This window comes from Leishmania infantum, chromosome 13, assembly GCF_000002875.2.
Source record: "Leishmania infantum JPCM5 genome chromosome 13".
NCBI classification, from domain to species: domain Eukaryota; phylum Euglenozoa; class Kinetoplastea; order Trypanosomatida; family Trypanosomatidae; genus Leishmania; species Leishmania infantum.
In genome coordinates, this window is record NC_009397.2 from 554032 (window position 1) to 569833 (window position 15802).

General features: G+C 63.5%; 5 protein-coding genes and 1 pseudogene across 6 annotated transcripts in view; all 6 read right to left on the reverse strand.

The window, feature by feature from the left end:
* Positions 1-1654: 1654 nt before the first annotated feature.
* LINJ_13_1470 (conserved hypothetical protein) lies at positions 1655-3532 on the reverse strand (the record flags this gene model as incomplete). The annotated part of the gene is made up of 1 exon (XM_001464125.1): positions 1655-3532. The coding sequence occupies one exon, from the start codon at positions 3530-3532 to the stop codon at positions 1655-1657; it is 1878 nt and encodes a 625-aa protein (XP_001464162.1).
* Positions 3533-4137: 605 nt separating this feature from the next.
* Positions 4138-8952, reverse strand: LINJ_13_1480 (conserved hypothetical protein; the record flags this gene model as incomplete). Its single annotated transcript, XM_001464126.1, has 1 exon — positions 4138-8952. One exon carries the CDS (start codon positions 8950-8952, stop codon positions 4138-4140), a length of 4815 nt encoding a protein of 1604 aa, XP_001464163.1.
* Positions 8953-9862: 910 nt separating this feature from the next.
* Positions 9863-10501, reverse strand: LINJ_13_1490 (annotated as a pseudogene). The gene has a single exon. A coding segment is annotated over exon 1 (639 nt).
* A 1295-nt stretch (positions 10502-11796) lies between these two features.
* LINJ_13_1500 (programmed cell death 6 protein-like protein) lies at positions 11797-12501 on the reverse strand (the record flags this gene model as incomplete). Its single annotated transcript, XM_001464127.1, has 1 exon — positions 11797-12501. The coding sequence occupies one exon, from the start codon at positions 12499-12501 to the stop codon at positions 11797-11799; it is 705 nt and encodes a 234-aa protein (XP_001464164.1).
* Positions 12502-13483: 982 nt separating this feature from the next.
* On the reverse strand, positions 13484-14071 carry LINJ_13_1510 (conserved hypothetical protein; the record flags this gene model as incomplete). Its single annotated transcript, XM_001464128.1, has 1 exon — positions 13484-14071. One exon carries the CDS (start codon positions 14069-14071, stop codon positions 13484-13486), a length of 588 nt encoding a protein of 195 aa, XP_001464165.1.
* A 1654-nt stretch (positions 14072-15725) lies between these two features.
* Positions 15726-15802, reverse strand: part of LINJ_13_1520 (conserved hypothetical protein) — a gene marked incomplete at both ends in the record, with an annotated part of 15435 nt that continues 15358 nt past the window's right edge. The window contains one exon of the mRNA XM_001464129.2: positions 15726-15802. This exon is cut by the window's right edge and continues 15358 nt beyond it. Within this exon, the coding sequence (XP_001464166.2) occupies positions 15726-15802 (77 nt within the window).

The window sequence follows — 15802 nt, forward strand, 5'->3', positions numbered from 1 at the left end:
CCGAGACTAGCTGTCTTCGAAGTGGCGCCGCTGTCCCACCCGGATGCCGGTGATTAGCATTCGTTCCATGAGCACCTGATCAAGGTGAAAGCCTTCCCGCGTTCCTTTTAGCCCGAAGTTGCCATTGACGGCCATGTAGCCACGACGGCGGACAACGCACCAGCAACTGGTTCATAGAGGACACGCCCACGCCTCCTTCCCTGGAGCGTTCACACTGCGCGGCCGCCTGGTGTTAGCGCGTGCACCGCCTTGACCCACTTGCGGCTGCTCCCGTCAGTACACCCAGTCGCGCAAGCCCACCAACCCCGCAATGCAGCCGCTGCTTCACGTTCGCTTCGCTGGACGACAGCGCCATCACGCGGCAGCCCGCGGCGTGCGCCGGTAGCGCGGCCAGGCACTTCACGCCACCGGCGCCCTCGACAAGGCCTTTCGCATTGCTGTTCACAGCAAGCCGTGCAGCCACGCCGGTGCCGGGAAGCGCCGGCAGCCGTCACCTCGCACGTCACGTAGCCAGGAAGGCGCACCGTGTCCGCCTCGCTGGTGAGCATGCACTCCGCCGCAACACCGTAGTGGCTGTTGCCGAGACATGACGGGAGACCAGATCCCCTCGCCTTGGTCGCCCCTCGAGGGGGTTAGAGAAGAGGATGAGCGCGACGCGGCCGCCCACCAGGAAAGCGTGTGCTCTACGACCCCACAGCGCTCACCTCGCCCGTGCCGTTGGGCAGCGGCACAGCCTTGTCCGGCGGGTCCGTGAACATTATTGAGCGGATGGCGACCGTCTTGGTGACGACGCCGGTTGTACGGATCGGCATATTTATCTCCCGTGCCAGCGTGGCGACACCGGCGCCGCCCTTGGGAGGGTGTCACTGCCGCACGAGCATGTTGGCTGGCGCATTATGTGTGCTTGTATGATCACCAGGGTGTCTGACGGAGGCGGATTGCCATGAGCGAGTGCGGACAGTGGGGGAGGGGAAGGGCAGGCAGTGATTAGGAGACAAGATGAGCCCTCTCCCTACACGTGGGGGAAGCCTGTTTTAGGGGGTGGGGTGGGGATGTGCGGGAGAAGCGCACGTGCGCTTCTCTGACACCTATACAAACAAATGCGAACAGCCCCCCTTTTTTGCAGCGGCGGCGGGTGCGGGTGTGGCGACGTTTCCCAAAAACGACGACGGATACATATACACACACGGGTGCAGCATGCGTTCACGGGGGAGGAGGAAGGGAGGGAGGGGGGGGGGGCAGCGATGCTGTTTTCCTTTTCTTGCACCTTCTTGACGCAGTATCTTACCTTCCCCCTATAATCGGGAAGCGCTCACGGCACTCCTGCCTCCTTCCCTCGCCGAGATGTGCCCTTCCCACGTGTGGGAGGAAGGAGGAGGGAGGGGGGAGGGGGACTCAACTCGAGGGAGACTCCAGCGCACATTGGCTTGCAACGAAATCAGACAAAGTGGCTTACGGGAGGGAGAGGGAGATGTGCGCTGTACATCAAACGTGCGTGCGCGTGTGCTTGGAGAGAGGGAAGTGGTGGTGGTGAAGCCGCTGCCGGCGCTCGGAGCAGGCAGCGACACTTCAGCCACACTCGCCTCCGTCTACCACCTGCGCATCCGCAGCTGAAGGAGGGCAAAGAGCAAGACGCGTAGCCCACAGCAGAAACTCAACGACGCGGAGGCGGCTTCGGCACACTCGGACCCTTCTTGGTCTTCCCTTTGGGCTCCTCCGGTGGTTGAATGGATGTGGAGGAGGCTTTCGACGAACAATTTCCATCAACGGCAGCGTTAGTATGCGCCACGGCTGCGATAGCGTTCGGCGTGGCAACTGCCGGCGGAGCTACAGGGGCACTTGCAGCGGCGTTGATGCCGGTTGGTGCACCTCTCCGGCTCCCATCACTGCTGCGATAGCGGTCGAGGTCCTTTGTGAACGACTCCTTCTCGAGCATAATCAGCGACTCCGTGTACGCTGACGTCTGCTCCTGCAGCCTCTGCTGTATTCGGCGCCGTCGGTCTTGCTGCAACGCCTGCACCGTCTGCAACACCCGCGACACGTCGTCCCAGTGCGCCACCACGTCGCGTTGCAGCCGTGCCTGACTCACCTCTTGCGTGAACTGCAAGTTATGGTAGAGTTGGAGGGTGTCACCCCGCGTGCTGTAGAGAGCAGACACATCAGCCGTGCTGTCGGCTGGCTGCCTTGCCTTCTGCTCTGCCGGTGCTTCTTTCGCTGCATCTCTTGGGTGGAAGTGGCCACTACCGGTCCTGCTGCGGTTGGGGTGTAGGGGCGAGGCCGAAACTGTGTTGACCGCCTTCGGGCTTTCCGGTGCAGTGCCAGCGGCGCGCCGCAGGAACAGCTGATGCACCAGCCGTGCCTGCTCCTCTTCCAGCAAACGGGCCTTGTTCACGTGAGCACTGCGGGGAGGTCGAGCAGAGAGCTCTGCCTCGCCGCTAGCGAGGGAGCCAGGCGGTGCGGGACTACTGCGAGTGTGGATATCGTGAACACGTGCATGAGAACTGGCTGCACGTGCCGCTTCCACGGAGCCTTGCACACGCCTAACGGTGATGCCTGCGGCGCTGGCGGACCGCCTCTCTGCCACATCGTTCACACCGCTCTCAGTGCTACTGTCGCTGTGCTGCACCACCTCCTCACCGTCATCAACGTCCAGGTCGTCAAGCCGCTCGAGCAGTGGGCAAGCGGTGCAAATCTGCTGCACGTACGCGCGGTGCCGCTCTCCACCATCGCCGTCACTCACTGCCCCGCCGCACCGACTCCAGCACGGGTTGTTGGAGAGGTTCAGACTTTTAAGGCTCGGGCAGGGGAGTTCGTCGCGCAGCAGTACGTCCACCGAAGAGCTCACGTTGTTGTGATTCACATCGAGGTACGAGAGGCACTCCAGCTGTTGCAGCGGGGCGAGTGAGGTAAGCTGATTGTGGTGCACCACCAACACCTGGAGCTGGGAGAGCAGCTCGACGCCTTCCAGGCCAGCCAGTGCGTTGTGCTGGAGATACACATGTGTGGCGTTCAAGAAGCACTGCACAGGGGCAATAGAAGTAAGCTGCCTCGCTGGAAGCTCAACGCACCGGGTCTGCAGAGCGGCATCCGCAATACCTGCTACGCCGCCGACGAGGCTGTCTTTCTCCAGCACCTGTGTGACACCGTAGCGGGTGCCACTGTCGGTGGTAGCTGACCGAGGCGCAGGGAATAGCCTTGCGGAGATCCGCCTGATTGCCAGCCCTGTGGACACGAAGGTTGAAGAGTGCTGTCGGTCGAGGGATGCAGCACCACGTTGAGGCGGCACCCCCTCCACATCACTGCTGTCGAGGCGCGCACCTGCAGGCACCCAGCTTGGCGTGAGAAGCGCTCCCCCGTTCCCAATAGCGGATGCCACATTGCTCGATGGAGCGGTGCCGGTATCGCTGGGGTGGCCCTCGTGCGCCTGCTCCACGTCCGCTAAAAAGGCCGCCAGCGCCGCTTCATCGGGATCTTCGAGGCGGAGGGAAGCATAGTAGGCCAGTTCCTCCGCCGTGAGGTCGGGGACGGACATGGGCCTTAGACCGTTGTACGTAGAAGTGCGTGTTCGTGCACGTGTGTACGAGTCGGCGAGGTGGGTTTTGGTGGTGGCCGTGTAGCGTCAGCAGCGTCGTTGCCACCGTTACAGAAAGGGTGGGTGAGGTGGGGAGAAGCGGCACATGAACGAGGAGGAGATGATGAGCAGGATAGAAGCGGCATCATTGCTCCCTCGCGGCGACGGTGACAGAGATAGAGACGTTGGAGAAGGGAGAGGGGGGGGGGGTGCGCGGAAGGACGGAGAAGCAGTTTAAGGGTAGAGTCGCGAGTGATACGCACGCAAAAGGATCCCCCCACGTCCGATCTTTCCCTCGTTCTCGTTCTGTCATCGTGTACGCAGCCCCCCTCGACCCTCAACCCCCCTCGCCCCATCCTCGCCCGTGTGTGCACGGTCATTGCCATGGTTTCTTTCGTTGTGGCTTCGCCATTTCTTGCACGCCAAACCTGTGTGCACGCACACACACGCACACACACACGCACACACACACACACACACACACACACACACACACAGCACAGCACCGAGAGATAGAAATGCGCGTCTGCGCCATTGCAATGTAACGGTGTACGTGTGCAGGTGTGTCACCGAAAGTGAAACGACCGTATCTCCTCATCGGTGCCGTAGTACCGATTGAAAGTCAGCCGCACGACCAGCGGCTTCAGATGCGTGGCGAGGGTGGACGGGTGGCTCTCCGCCGCGGCAAAGACCGCCGCAACGAGCGCCTCGACGGCATTGCGTGTGCTGATATTGATGTGCGACACAGGCAGGCGCGAAGGGTCGAGCGCCACCTCGAGCGCCCGCTGCACCGCCGCGCGCACCACTTCGGCGGCAGGGGACTGCATGCCCCGCTCCCGCACGTTCAGCGCAACAGGCGGGCGAGCAGGGAAAGACACAATGCTCAGCTCTAGTAGAAGCGCATCCAACTGGTAGCACAGCTCCATGCAGGATAACAACTCCGGAGACGGGCTCATGGCCTTGGCGAGCAGGCGCTCCAAGTTATACACGACGCGCATCGCGACGTTTTGCGTGAAGGAGAGCAGCTGCTCCACAGCGAAGTTGAGGGTGTAGTAGGCAGTCCCCAGGCCTCGCGACACGTAGCGCAGGTGCTGCGTCGCAGTATGTCCTGGCAGGCCCATCGCTTGGGCCGCCTGCGCATCTTGGGTGTCGCGTTGTTGTAGGCGCTTCTTGTGCTCCCGCAGCGTGATTCGGGCGTAGTAGAGGGCGCACTTGTAGCCAAAGACGTAGCTCCACACGTCGGCGAACGCAATGCCATTTAAACCGGATGCAGCTGCAGCGGCCGGCGATGCCTTCCCTTCCCCTGCGTCGCCCTCCTCCAGGTAGAGGCGCTGGCGGCGCTGCCAGAAGTAGGTCTGGTAGCTGCGCTCCGTCCTGCTCGTCAAGGGTTGCACGTACACGCTCAAGTCCCGCGGCTGCAAGATGCGCTGGAAGGCGTCAGGGAGGGTGAGGTCCAACTGGAAAGATGCGAATACGTCGAGCATGTCCGCTGCGACGGGAGGGCTGCTGTGCCCTTCCTCCCCTCGCCCACCCTGCTGCCCCGGTGTAGTGAGGGTGGCGGCTGTCATCGTGCTCGCCGCCGCCACCGCAGCAGCAGCAGCACCCACCCTCGCAGGGAGCACAGAGAGCCGTACCAGCTCACTGAAGCGCTTTCCACGCAGCGCATCGGCGAAGATAGCGGAAACAACAGGAGCGGCGGTGCCAAGGCGGCCGTACGCCGCCGCCCCGCCGTCCTCGGCGTGCCGCACCCACCATCGTGGCTCTCGGTGCAGTCGCTCCAGGAATCCGTGGACAAGCCTCTCCTGGTCGCGGCAGAGGGCGACGTCAACGAGCAGCTTCAACGCCTGAATAAAAGAGCACGCGGTAGCGGTGGCGGTGCGGCTCACAAGCCCTCTGCCGGCAAGCTCATCGAGTGGTGCGAGGGATCCAGACGGTGGCCGCTCCGCCGGTGCCGTCGTGTCCGTTGATTGCCGCTGCTGCTGTGCCTCCTGCACGGGCGCATGCAGAGAACGCGACAAGAGACAGCCGCTGCCGCCGCCGCCAGCGTCTGCATGCAACGACAGCGTGAACAGGTCACGCAAGCGACGCTCCTGCAGCCGCTGAACCGCCACACCGATGGGGATGAGCAGCGCCGTCGTGATCCAGCGCGCACACGGGATGGTGACGTTGATCCACAGCTGATGGGAACGCCGCTTCCGCTGCGCCTGACCTCCCTGGCCAAACGCCTTGCTACCGGTATCTGCCGCATCTAGGTATTGCTCCTCCTCCCCAGCGAGGATGTTAGTGAAGCGCACGTCCGGGGTGGTGTCCGACTCAGTGATGGCAAGCGTCCAGAGCGATATGCCGCGCCGCCGCAGCACACTGCTGCCCTCATCGCCGCTGCCACCTCCGTCGTCGTCACCGTTGTTGCTGTCCGAAGCAGCCGCCGCATTCCCGTCTTCGGACCACATGAGTGAGCGCGGCCTGCCGATCCCGTCGCCACCGCCAGATGCCTTGCGCTGCCCCAAGGAAGATGTGCGTAAAGACGGAGCCAGACAGCCCTGATCATCGGCGACGCTCGACACGCGACAGTCACCACGCCGTTGCTGCCACTGCTGCTGCCCTGCCAGGGCCTCCGCTAGCATGGAGGCAAAGCCGAGCGGAATTGTTGTGGGAAAGTACACGTAGTGCAATGCACCGGCGCTGTCACCAGCGTTACTGCTTCCCGTCGCATCCACCGTCGCCACGGCCGTGCTCGGTGCGGCAACCTGCACAACGCGGCAGCGGACGTCCTGGTTCTGTTGGGCGTACGCTACAACCGCGGCGACGGTGCCACTTCCAGCTTGATCACCGGCGCCGGGTTCGTCGCCTTGACGGTCGCCGGCTTCGTACATGATGTAGTGCAGAATCTCCTTCATGCTCTTCGTGTGCCAAAGATGGCATGGTGCTGTTCCAGCTGAAGTTCTCGCGGCTGCGGCTGCCGTCGTCGCTGCGTGGCCCTTTACACCGACCGGTGCGGCTGAGGTGCGTCGTGGATGCATCGGGGTCCGCGAGAGAGCGATTTGCTTGTGGCGACGCGTGAAACTGGCGAGACTGCGCAACACAAACGCGCGGGCCGACGTGAGCGCAGCCCTCGCGGCGTGCTGCTCGGAGGCTTCCCCTCTGCGACGGCCGCTTCTACCGGCGCCGGCTTGTCGAGGACCCGGCATCCACACTGCACCGACTGAGTCACCGCTGCGCCCAGCGCCCGATGACGACGGCACGCTTGTGCGCTGTGCCATGCCCTTCCCCCTCTCCCCCGCGGCGGCGGAGGCTGCAACGCCATCGCTGTTATAGTACCCGACGCAGTTCAGCAGCAGCGAGAGAATGTCTGTGGGAAAGCGGCTGCTAGCGTCACCGATGCGCACGTGGGAGAACGAAGAGCGAAACAGCCGCGGCAGCTGTCGGCGCCACACCGGCGGGTCAATGCCGCGGACAAAGCCAAAGATGGCTGCTGTGCAGAGCAGCACGTACGGCCACGCGGTGTAGAGCAGCGTCATGACGTAGAGGCGGTAGAGATCCATCGTCGAGGTGTCCTGGAATGCGCTGGCCTGAATGATGAGTGTGTCAAGGAGGCGAGCGGCCAATAACGCACACGACAACAACCGCGGCGGCGCCTCCTCTCCAGCGCCACTGGCTGCAGCCGCCCCCGTGGTCGCCGTTGGCCTCGATGCAGAACTTTGCCTGTCGAAGCTCGCAAGCCCTTCAAAGCAGCCGCTTTCCTCTACGAGCACGTGGCAACGCTGCAGTGGGACAATATTCTCGCGAACGGCCGCCACAAGGTCAGCCAAGGAGCACGACCCGGGCAGCACTGTGGCCGCCACACCGGCAGATGACGCGATGTACGAACCAGCGCGGAAAGGGTACTGCCTCCCACCTCCCGCTTTGGGCGCCTCTTCCTCGTTCTCGTAAAGGGCGGCTCGCACGTTCTCCGCGAGAGGAGGGGGCGGTTGGTGTTCGCTAAGATGCGAGGCCGCTGCAGCACCCTCACACACGACTAGCAAGTACTCCTGCAGCTGCAGCACCCATCGACCAAAGTCGGCGCTTAGCTGCCGCAGCACCGAGCACAGCCGCTCTAGTGACCGCGCTGCTGTCGCCTCCAAGGCCACGGACGCGTCCTGCACATCGCCGCACATCTCCGTGACATCGTGAGCGAAGGCGCCGTGCATTTCCGTGGGGCCACGCGAGGTGTGGTGGGCGAGGGCCGGCTCGCATTCACGCACATGAGCGTCGACAGCTGCCACGACATTCGCCACCTCCAGCAGCTGCTCCAGCGCCCCCAAGAACGTCAGTGGCCACGCCTTGGCAGCTGCCTCGGCCAGCACAGCGTCCCGCAGCCTCCACGGGCCACCAGAGGGGGCGAGAGAGAGGTCAGCATGCGCGCTGCTACGTGAGTCCCCCTTGTCCGAGTACATCTCGCAACTCGCCGTGGGGTGCTGGCGCAGGGCACAAAGAACATCGAAGAGCACCGCCCGCTGGCGAGCGAGGCAGCCCACTTGCGCAGCGGCAACGGCGCGAGGAGCAGTGGACGGAGACGTCGACGATGGACAAGCACCGGCCCCGCCTCGCGTCGTGATGGTTTTAGAGGAACGTTTCTTCCCTCGGGCAGCGGCGGTGCCTGCAGGCGGTGGGTGAAACGCAAACACAGAGCTAGCTCGCCCCGGAGGCACGGCACAGGAGTGGCCGACCGCAGAGGAGCACGAAGGGGGTGCGCAAAGGGAAGGAGCACAGGGCAGCGTCGTGTGTTGCAGACACTCCGCGAGTAAGTGGCCCGCCGACCCCCGCACGGCTGCACCGTTGCGCGAGAATGCCGCGGCGCTCCCGTGCGGCGGAGCAACAAACTCCGGCTTCCGGAAAGGCGGACGAGGACACGTGGACGGGCGAGACGGCGCGGCGTCGTGCGGTGGCAAACCCTCGTCTTCCAACGTGGAGGGGATGGATATGAGCACATCCGCGAGCAATGGACTGCGTAGCGGTCGAGGACGCTGCAGCAACGGCCGTGTAACGTTGCCTCGCAGAGGGGTGGGGAGATCCGCAGCAACAGCAGCGACCGGCTTGACATTTCGCCGGCCACGCGAGTGGTGGTGCTGGAGTGCCGCGGCAGTGCTGCTTCTGTCGCCGAACGCAGCGTCGCGTGATGATGGCCCGACAGATCGGGTCGCCGGCTCCGACACGGACGGCGAGGACGAGCGGGACGAGGAGGAGGAGGCGGACGATGAAGAAGCCTGACAGACCTCGAAGTACTCATCCAGGCTGACATCCACCGCCGGTTCTGTTGCCCCTGTTACCGCGGCGGCGGCAGTGCTGCCCATGGTGGCGCTATGCGACAGACGCAGCGTTGAGGACGACAACGATGACGTCATCCTCGCGTGTTTGTGTGCGTGGTACGTAATCGTCGACGAGCGTATGATCGCTACTCTGTTTGTACTTTCTTCTCCTGCCCGCCCCTCCCTCCTGTGGGCGTCGCTCAGCGGATGCGTGAGGTGACGGCCCAGCGGTGCGATGCCACTGCACGGGTGACTGTATGGAGGAGCGACGCTTTTCTGTGTACAACTCCGCGTGCAAGGTGTGGGGGTGTGCTGGTGCCTACGCGTGCGCTCGAGTAGAAAGTGCGTATCCTTTTTCCTTTCCTTGACGTTATTCAGGGAAAGGTGCGTCAAGGTGCACCAGGAGTTGCATCAATGACTCTGTGCACTGCAGAGAGGCGGTTTCCTAACGCGAGGCTCCTTTGTGGGCGCCGGTGTTACTGATGGCAATGGAGGAGGGGGAGGAAGGGGAGAGCGTTGGAAAAGGCATGAGGGCCACCTTGCGAGAAGAGCGGTAGAATGCGCTCACCGATATGTGCGAGTACGTAGGCGCAGGAGCTCCGCGAGGGCGGGGACAGGCAGACACAGAAAGACACATTACACGTGGGGCAGGGATGTTCCCCCTCCCCCTACAACAGCACCACGTTGGATGCCACGCGGGGTGTAGTGTACACATAAACGTATGGGCATAGATGCTCCTTCTTCGTCTTTGGCTTGCTTCTCTACTTGGCTAGAGTAGTTGCAGAAGAGAATGCGAAGAGCGGGGGGAGGGAGTGTTGTCAGCAGCAGGCACCGTTTCGTCGAGGCGCAAACCCGCCTCCGCGCCCCTTTCACAGCACAAAGACACACACACACACATAGAGAGGGGGAGGGCAGGGAAGAAAGGGGGGGGCGCGCCATGCGCGCATGAGTACGCTCACACACAGAGAGAGAAATGTAGAAGACCGGCGCAGCCACGTACACCGCGTTACCAGATCGTTGCCACTGTGCCAAGGAAGGTGTCGAAGTTAAAGAGCACCTGGCCGCTGCGGTCTCGATCACAGTAGGCGAACGCGTCGCGCGCTTGCGCCATAAAGATAGAGAGCTCGATGTAGTCGTCGAAGCCGAGCGGGCCGCGGTGCTGTCGGTCAAACTTGCGCATGACAGCCTGCAAAGTCTGCTCGCTGAGGACGAAGCCACTGAGCCGGAAGGCCTCGAGCGTCTCTCTACTGTCGAGACGTCCGTCACCGCTGGTGTCGCGTTGGCGGAAGCCTTGCTGCATCGCGGCAATGAACTCGTGGAGGTGGGCAAACTCCTCCATGGTGATGGTGCCACTGCGGTCGAGGTCGTAGCGGGCTAGCAACTTCTCGGTCGTGCCAAGGCTAAACCGGAAGCCGGCGCTGGAGAGGGCAGCGTTTAGCTCGGCCACATCGATGCGACTATTATGGTCACTGTCCACCGCCTCGAACCAACTGACTAACTCTGGTGGCGCTCGATTCTGCGGCGGCGCGTACGCGCCACCGCCAAGGGAGCCGGCAGTGGCGGGTTGCTACCCGCCGTACATCGGATTCGCCCTGTAGCCCTGACGGGCTTGGGGGTACCCGTAGCCTGGGTAGATATCCGCCATTGTAGAAGTGGAGTAGACGGGTGGGGCGACGTGGAGGAGGAAGGAGGGGATGGGGGCGACAGCGCGCGCGTGTGGGCTTCCGTGTGAGGAGGGCGAGGCGGGGGGAGAGGAGGGGGAGTTGGACTGGCAAGAGAGGTAAAGCGCCGATGCGTGCGGCGGTGCAGACAGCAGTTGCACGAATGGAGCTGCAAGCGTAGCCTCATCTTCTGTGTGTGCGTGTGGGTGTGTGTCTGTGCCGAGGAGGGTGGGGGCGGGGCGGGGGGAAAATGTGCGGAAGAAAGGCGAAAAAGGGAAGGGGCACTCCGCCGCGTCAACTACTCGCAAAGTACACTCACCCACCAACCACGTGCGCGCTCTCACGCCAGTGTAGACAGTGCCACAAGCGGTGCGGTGGCAACGGAGCGTTCATCGAACACCGGTCCCTCATCGATTTCGCTCTTGCACGGAGGGGTCGAGGGAGTGGACTGGTGTGCTCGTGCTCCATGTAAGGCGCAACGCGCGTGCTGCGTTTCCCGTTGCTCACCTAGCATGTATGCGCGTCAGCTAGTTCGTTTTCTGTTGGCGGCTGTGCTTGTGTATTTCGTGCGTTCGGTGTCAATGGTCCCTATCTGCTGCCGCCGGCCCGCCTTCCCTCTTCCCATGCTATTCCGCACGAAACAGTCCGTTGGCGAATGCGTCGGTGTGTCTCCTGCCCACAAAGGTCCGTCACCCGCAACGAATGCACGGCCGCATCCCTTTCGAGCCCCACTCGCGACCCCCCTTCCCTCCTCCCACCACCACCCCCAACACACGGAGAGAGTGCGTGAGGAGAGACGGAGAAGGAGGCAAATCGGTAACGAGATTCCCACAAACGCGAAGGGCAACAAGAAAGGGAAAAGGGAGAGCAGAAGAGGTAAGGGGGAGGAGGGGGCTTGTGCAGAGGTGCGATCCCGTGCGCGTGCACGAGTTAATGCGCGCGTGCCTGCGACAGGGAGAGAGGGAAGAGGAGGGAGGCAAGCGAGAGGGGCTGGTCAGACTCGGCTGCCCATCACACAAAAGATGGAAGAGGACAACGAAAGGAAACACACAGTGCGGAGGAGATGCCGCACTCCAATAGCACAAAAAAAAAGAAAAGCGAAGCGCCAAGGGGAGAGCGCCCACAATCTCGACCCGACCAACACGTCAGACACACAGACACAGAAAGAGAGAGAGCGGCGGAGAGCCAGAGGAATGCCCTTACCTCCTCCTCCCTTCGTCCCTCCCCTCCCCTCCCCGCCGTGACTCACCCACTCGCAACTCCGGCGGGCTTCACTGGCCTACAGGATGGAGACGCTACCACCGATGAAGGTGTCAAAGGTGAATGTGACCTGCCCCGTGCGTTCGCGGTCGTAAAAGGCGAAGACGTTGCGCACCCTACAAATGAAGATGGATAGCTCGACGTAATCATCGAAGCCGAGGCTGCCGCGGCGCTGCCGGTCAAACTTGCGCATCAAGGCCTGGAACGTCTGCTCCGAGACTTGATAGCCGCTCGAGACGAGGGCGGCGCGCACTTCGTTGCTGTCGAGCCGACCATCGCCGCTGGAGTCGCGCTTGCGGAAGCCCTCCCTCATGCTCAAAATGAAATGATGGAGATCTTTGAACTCGTTGAAGGTGATCTCGCCGCTATGGTTTTTATCGTACATGTGCAGCAACTTCTCCGTCGTGGCGAGGCTGAACGGCACGCCGGCGGACGACAGGGCCGCGTTCAGCTCCGGTACGCTGATGGCGCCGCTGCCATCCGTATCGACCGCGCGGAACCACTCCATCAGCTCTTGGTTGTCGTTCATGTGCCGAGCTGAAGGGGCGTACACGCCGGTGGAGGTCGGCATCGGTGGCTGTGCGCCGCCGTAGGCGCTTTGGGCGTTGTACGGCAGCGGCGTCGTCACAGGCGGGTGGCCGTGGGCCCCTGCCACCGCAGGAGGCTGGCCGTATTGCGTGGGCGGCTGAGTGTAGCCGGGGTTTGCGTTATACGGGTATGCCATGGTGATGCGAACGCGGACTAGACGAGATGCAAGCGACAAGGGAGCTGCTCGTGGACGAAGAGGAAAGAGAAGGAGAGAGGATGGGCGGGAGGGAGGACAAGAGCGAGAACATGAAGAGCACAGAAAGGGGGTGAGGGCGGGGCGAGGGACGGCGTATAGAAGCAGCACCAATGCACACGCCTCAATGCACCCCCGCATACGTTAGAGAAGCCGACAACTACTCATCGCGTTCGCGCAGGTGTGCACGTGCACGTCTGTATGTACGCTACGTGCATCACGGGCGAGTTCGCGCTTGAGTCTTGTTCTCGTGTTGAGTGCGCACGTTGGTGGATAGGTTGGCCGCGCCCTCCTGGGGAAACCGAGTTGGGGGGGGGGGCGGCGGCGGTGGTGGTGATGGTGGTGTTCGTGTAATGGGATAGGGGTACAAACGAAAGGAGCATGAAGATGCTGCGGATGATGTGGGATAAGAAGGGAGTAGGGGAAGGTGGAGGAGAGGGCGCCAGGCACTTCAGCCGCGTCCTGTCCTCTAGGGTTGTGTTTAACGTCGTTTGTTTCGTGAGAAGGGTGCGGGATGCGAGGCAGCGTCATGCAAGCAACACGGCCGTCTCTTCTCTCTTCATGCTTCTCGTGCACGCAATGGCGGATGGCGAGTGCGCGTGATTCTGGTGCGCGACACAATCGGAAAAACCACGCACACCCACACCCACACCCCCACACACACATGAATGAAAACTCTACATCCTTGGATACACGCGAGCGGCAGGGCGACGGCGGGGGGGGGCCGAGGGCAGCCAAAGTGGCAAAGGTGCCGCCACTTCATGGAGAGAGAGGGGGACCACATCCGGCGGCTCATCGCTCGCCGACGCCCCACGGCTCCTTCTCTGCCAGAGGTGGGGCGGCTGAACAGACAAGCATTCCCCCCCCCCACCACCACCACCACCATCCCTCCACATACGTGGCAGCTGATCCGCACCGTTACGCCTCACCGGAGATGAGAGAAGTCCTCGAAGAGGTCGTCCTCGTCGCTGCTGACGCGGGCCAGGCTGGGCCCGACTTCTTGCTGCGCCACGTCCGTGTCGTGCACGCGGAAGTCCGCATCAATATCGACACACTGCTCAATCGCAAACAGAAGCTTCTGCGCCATGACCGACGTGGAGCTGTAGCAGGGCAGACGCAGCCAGTAGAAGCACGTCGAGGCTTGCGGCAAGCGCGTGTCGTCACAGAGGGAGAAGTCAACGCCGTCCTCGACCATCCCGTCGCCACCCTTCGACTCCTGCTGTCGGCATCGCTCCTGCATGCCGAGCGGCGAGAGCAGTGAGGCTGGCGCGTGAGACTGCCCCCCGCTGCCGCTGCCCCGGACCGGCTGTAGTTGACCTGGCTGCAGGGCAGGCGGCGGCACCATGCGCGACACCGCCTGGGGTGGAGGAGGCGTGAAGCCGAGCTGCGGCGGTGACGGCGGCAGTGTATTGCTTCCGGTGTTGCTGCTGGGGCGGCTCTGCGCGAGCGTGTTGTGGCGCACAAAAGAGGTGCCGCACCGCTGTTCGCTGCTCGGCGGCGGCTGCGGCGTCATCACTGCCGTTGTCGTGTCGTGCGAAGGGGAAGTGACCACGCGTTGCCGACGATGTGGAGAGGCAGACTGCAGCGACGGTGCTGCTCGGTCCGGCGTTATAGGTGTGGATGGCGGCCTCGACGCGGCCACGCTGCAACCGCACCTGATGGCCCTGCTTCTCTTTGGGCACCTCTCCACCCTCCTCTACCCATTCGCCCACCCTGCCGCTCTGCCGGTGACAGTCGAAAACGCGCCGTTGGGCAGCAGCTGGGCCTTCAGCGAGCTGCAGGAGACGCTGCGGGCGTGCCAGCGGTATGCCCCGCCGTGGGCGTCGCTGCGAGCGCTGCAGTGGTCGCTGGACGCCTCGAACGGTGCGGGCAACGCGGTGCGACTCAGCGTGAACCGGCGCAAGGCACTGACAGTGGTGCGGGACAGCACCGCCTCCGCCGTGCGCCGGCTTCGCGACAGCCTTTTCGGCCAGGTGTACCAGCTGCTCGCCAGCAAGCCTCCTGAGTTCTTCATCACGAGCAAGAAGCTGTGGACCGTCTCCTTCTATGGCGAAGGCGCCGATGACGTTGGCGGCCCATATCGCGAGTGCCTCACGCAGATGTCTGCGGAGCTGATGAGTACCTCCCTCGCCCTCTTCTTGCCCAGCGCCAACATGGCCAGCGAACTTGGGGAGGTGCGGGACAGCTACGTCGTCAACCCGCTCTGCGCGCCACCGCTGGAGCTGCACATGTACCGCTTTATAGGGCGACTGATGGGCGGCTGCCTGCGTGGTGGAGAGCCGCTTTCGCTCTACCTGTCCAGCGCACTCTGGAAGTACCTGGTGGGGGAGGCGGCGGACGACACAGACATGGCCCGCATTGACATGGCCACGCTGAACGCGCTCGGCTATGTGGAGCAGCTGGCTGGTTTTCCGTCGCCGAGGGGGGCTCTCGGAGGCAGCGGCGACGGCGACGACGCCGTGCGTGACGAGGAGCTCGCCGAGCTCTGCCCTCGCGGGTTTTCGCTTCTGAATGACGCCGGCGTAGTGGAAGAGCTCGTGCCGGGCGGGGAGCAGATCCCGGTCACGGTCGCCAGCGCCGACCTCTACACACGCCTTGTGCGAGAGCATAAGCTGTACCGCACAGGGGCGGCGCAGCTCCGCGCGCTGCAGCAGGGCTTCCACGAGGTGGTGCCGCTGTGCAGCGTATCGGGGCTCAAGTGGTACGAACTGGAGGAGCTCGTGTGCGGGCAGTGCGACTACGACCCGGATGCGCTGCTGGACGCGGCCCGGTACGAAGGGCTGTCCCCCACCGACGTCCGCGTTAGGTTTCTCCGTAGCGTCCTCCGCGGATTCACGCGGCACCAGCGCGCCCTCTTCATGCGCTTCGTCAGCGGGCGAGAGCGCCTGCCGCCCGGGATGCATCTGAAGATCATGCCAGACGACGCGCCACGTGTGGCGCCCATCCCACCTATAACGCCGGACCGAGCAGCACCGTCGCTGCAGTCTGCCTCTCCACATCGTCGGCAACGCGTGGTCACTTCCCCTTCGCACGACACGACAACGGCAGTGATGACGCCGCAGCCGCCGCCGAGCAGCGAACAGCGGTGCGGCACCTCTTTTGTGCGCCACAACACGCTCGCGCAGAGCCGCCCCAGCAGCAACACCGGAAGCAATACACTGCCGCCGTCACCGCCGCAGCTCGGCTTCACGCCTCCTCCACCCCAGGCGGTGTCGCGCATGGTGCCGCCGCCTGCCCTGCAGCC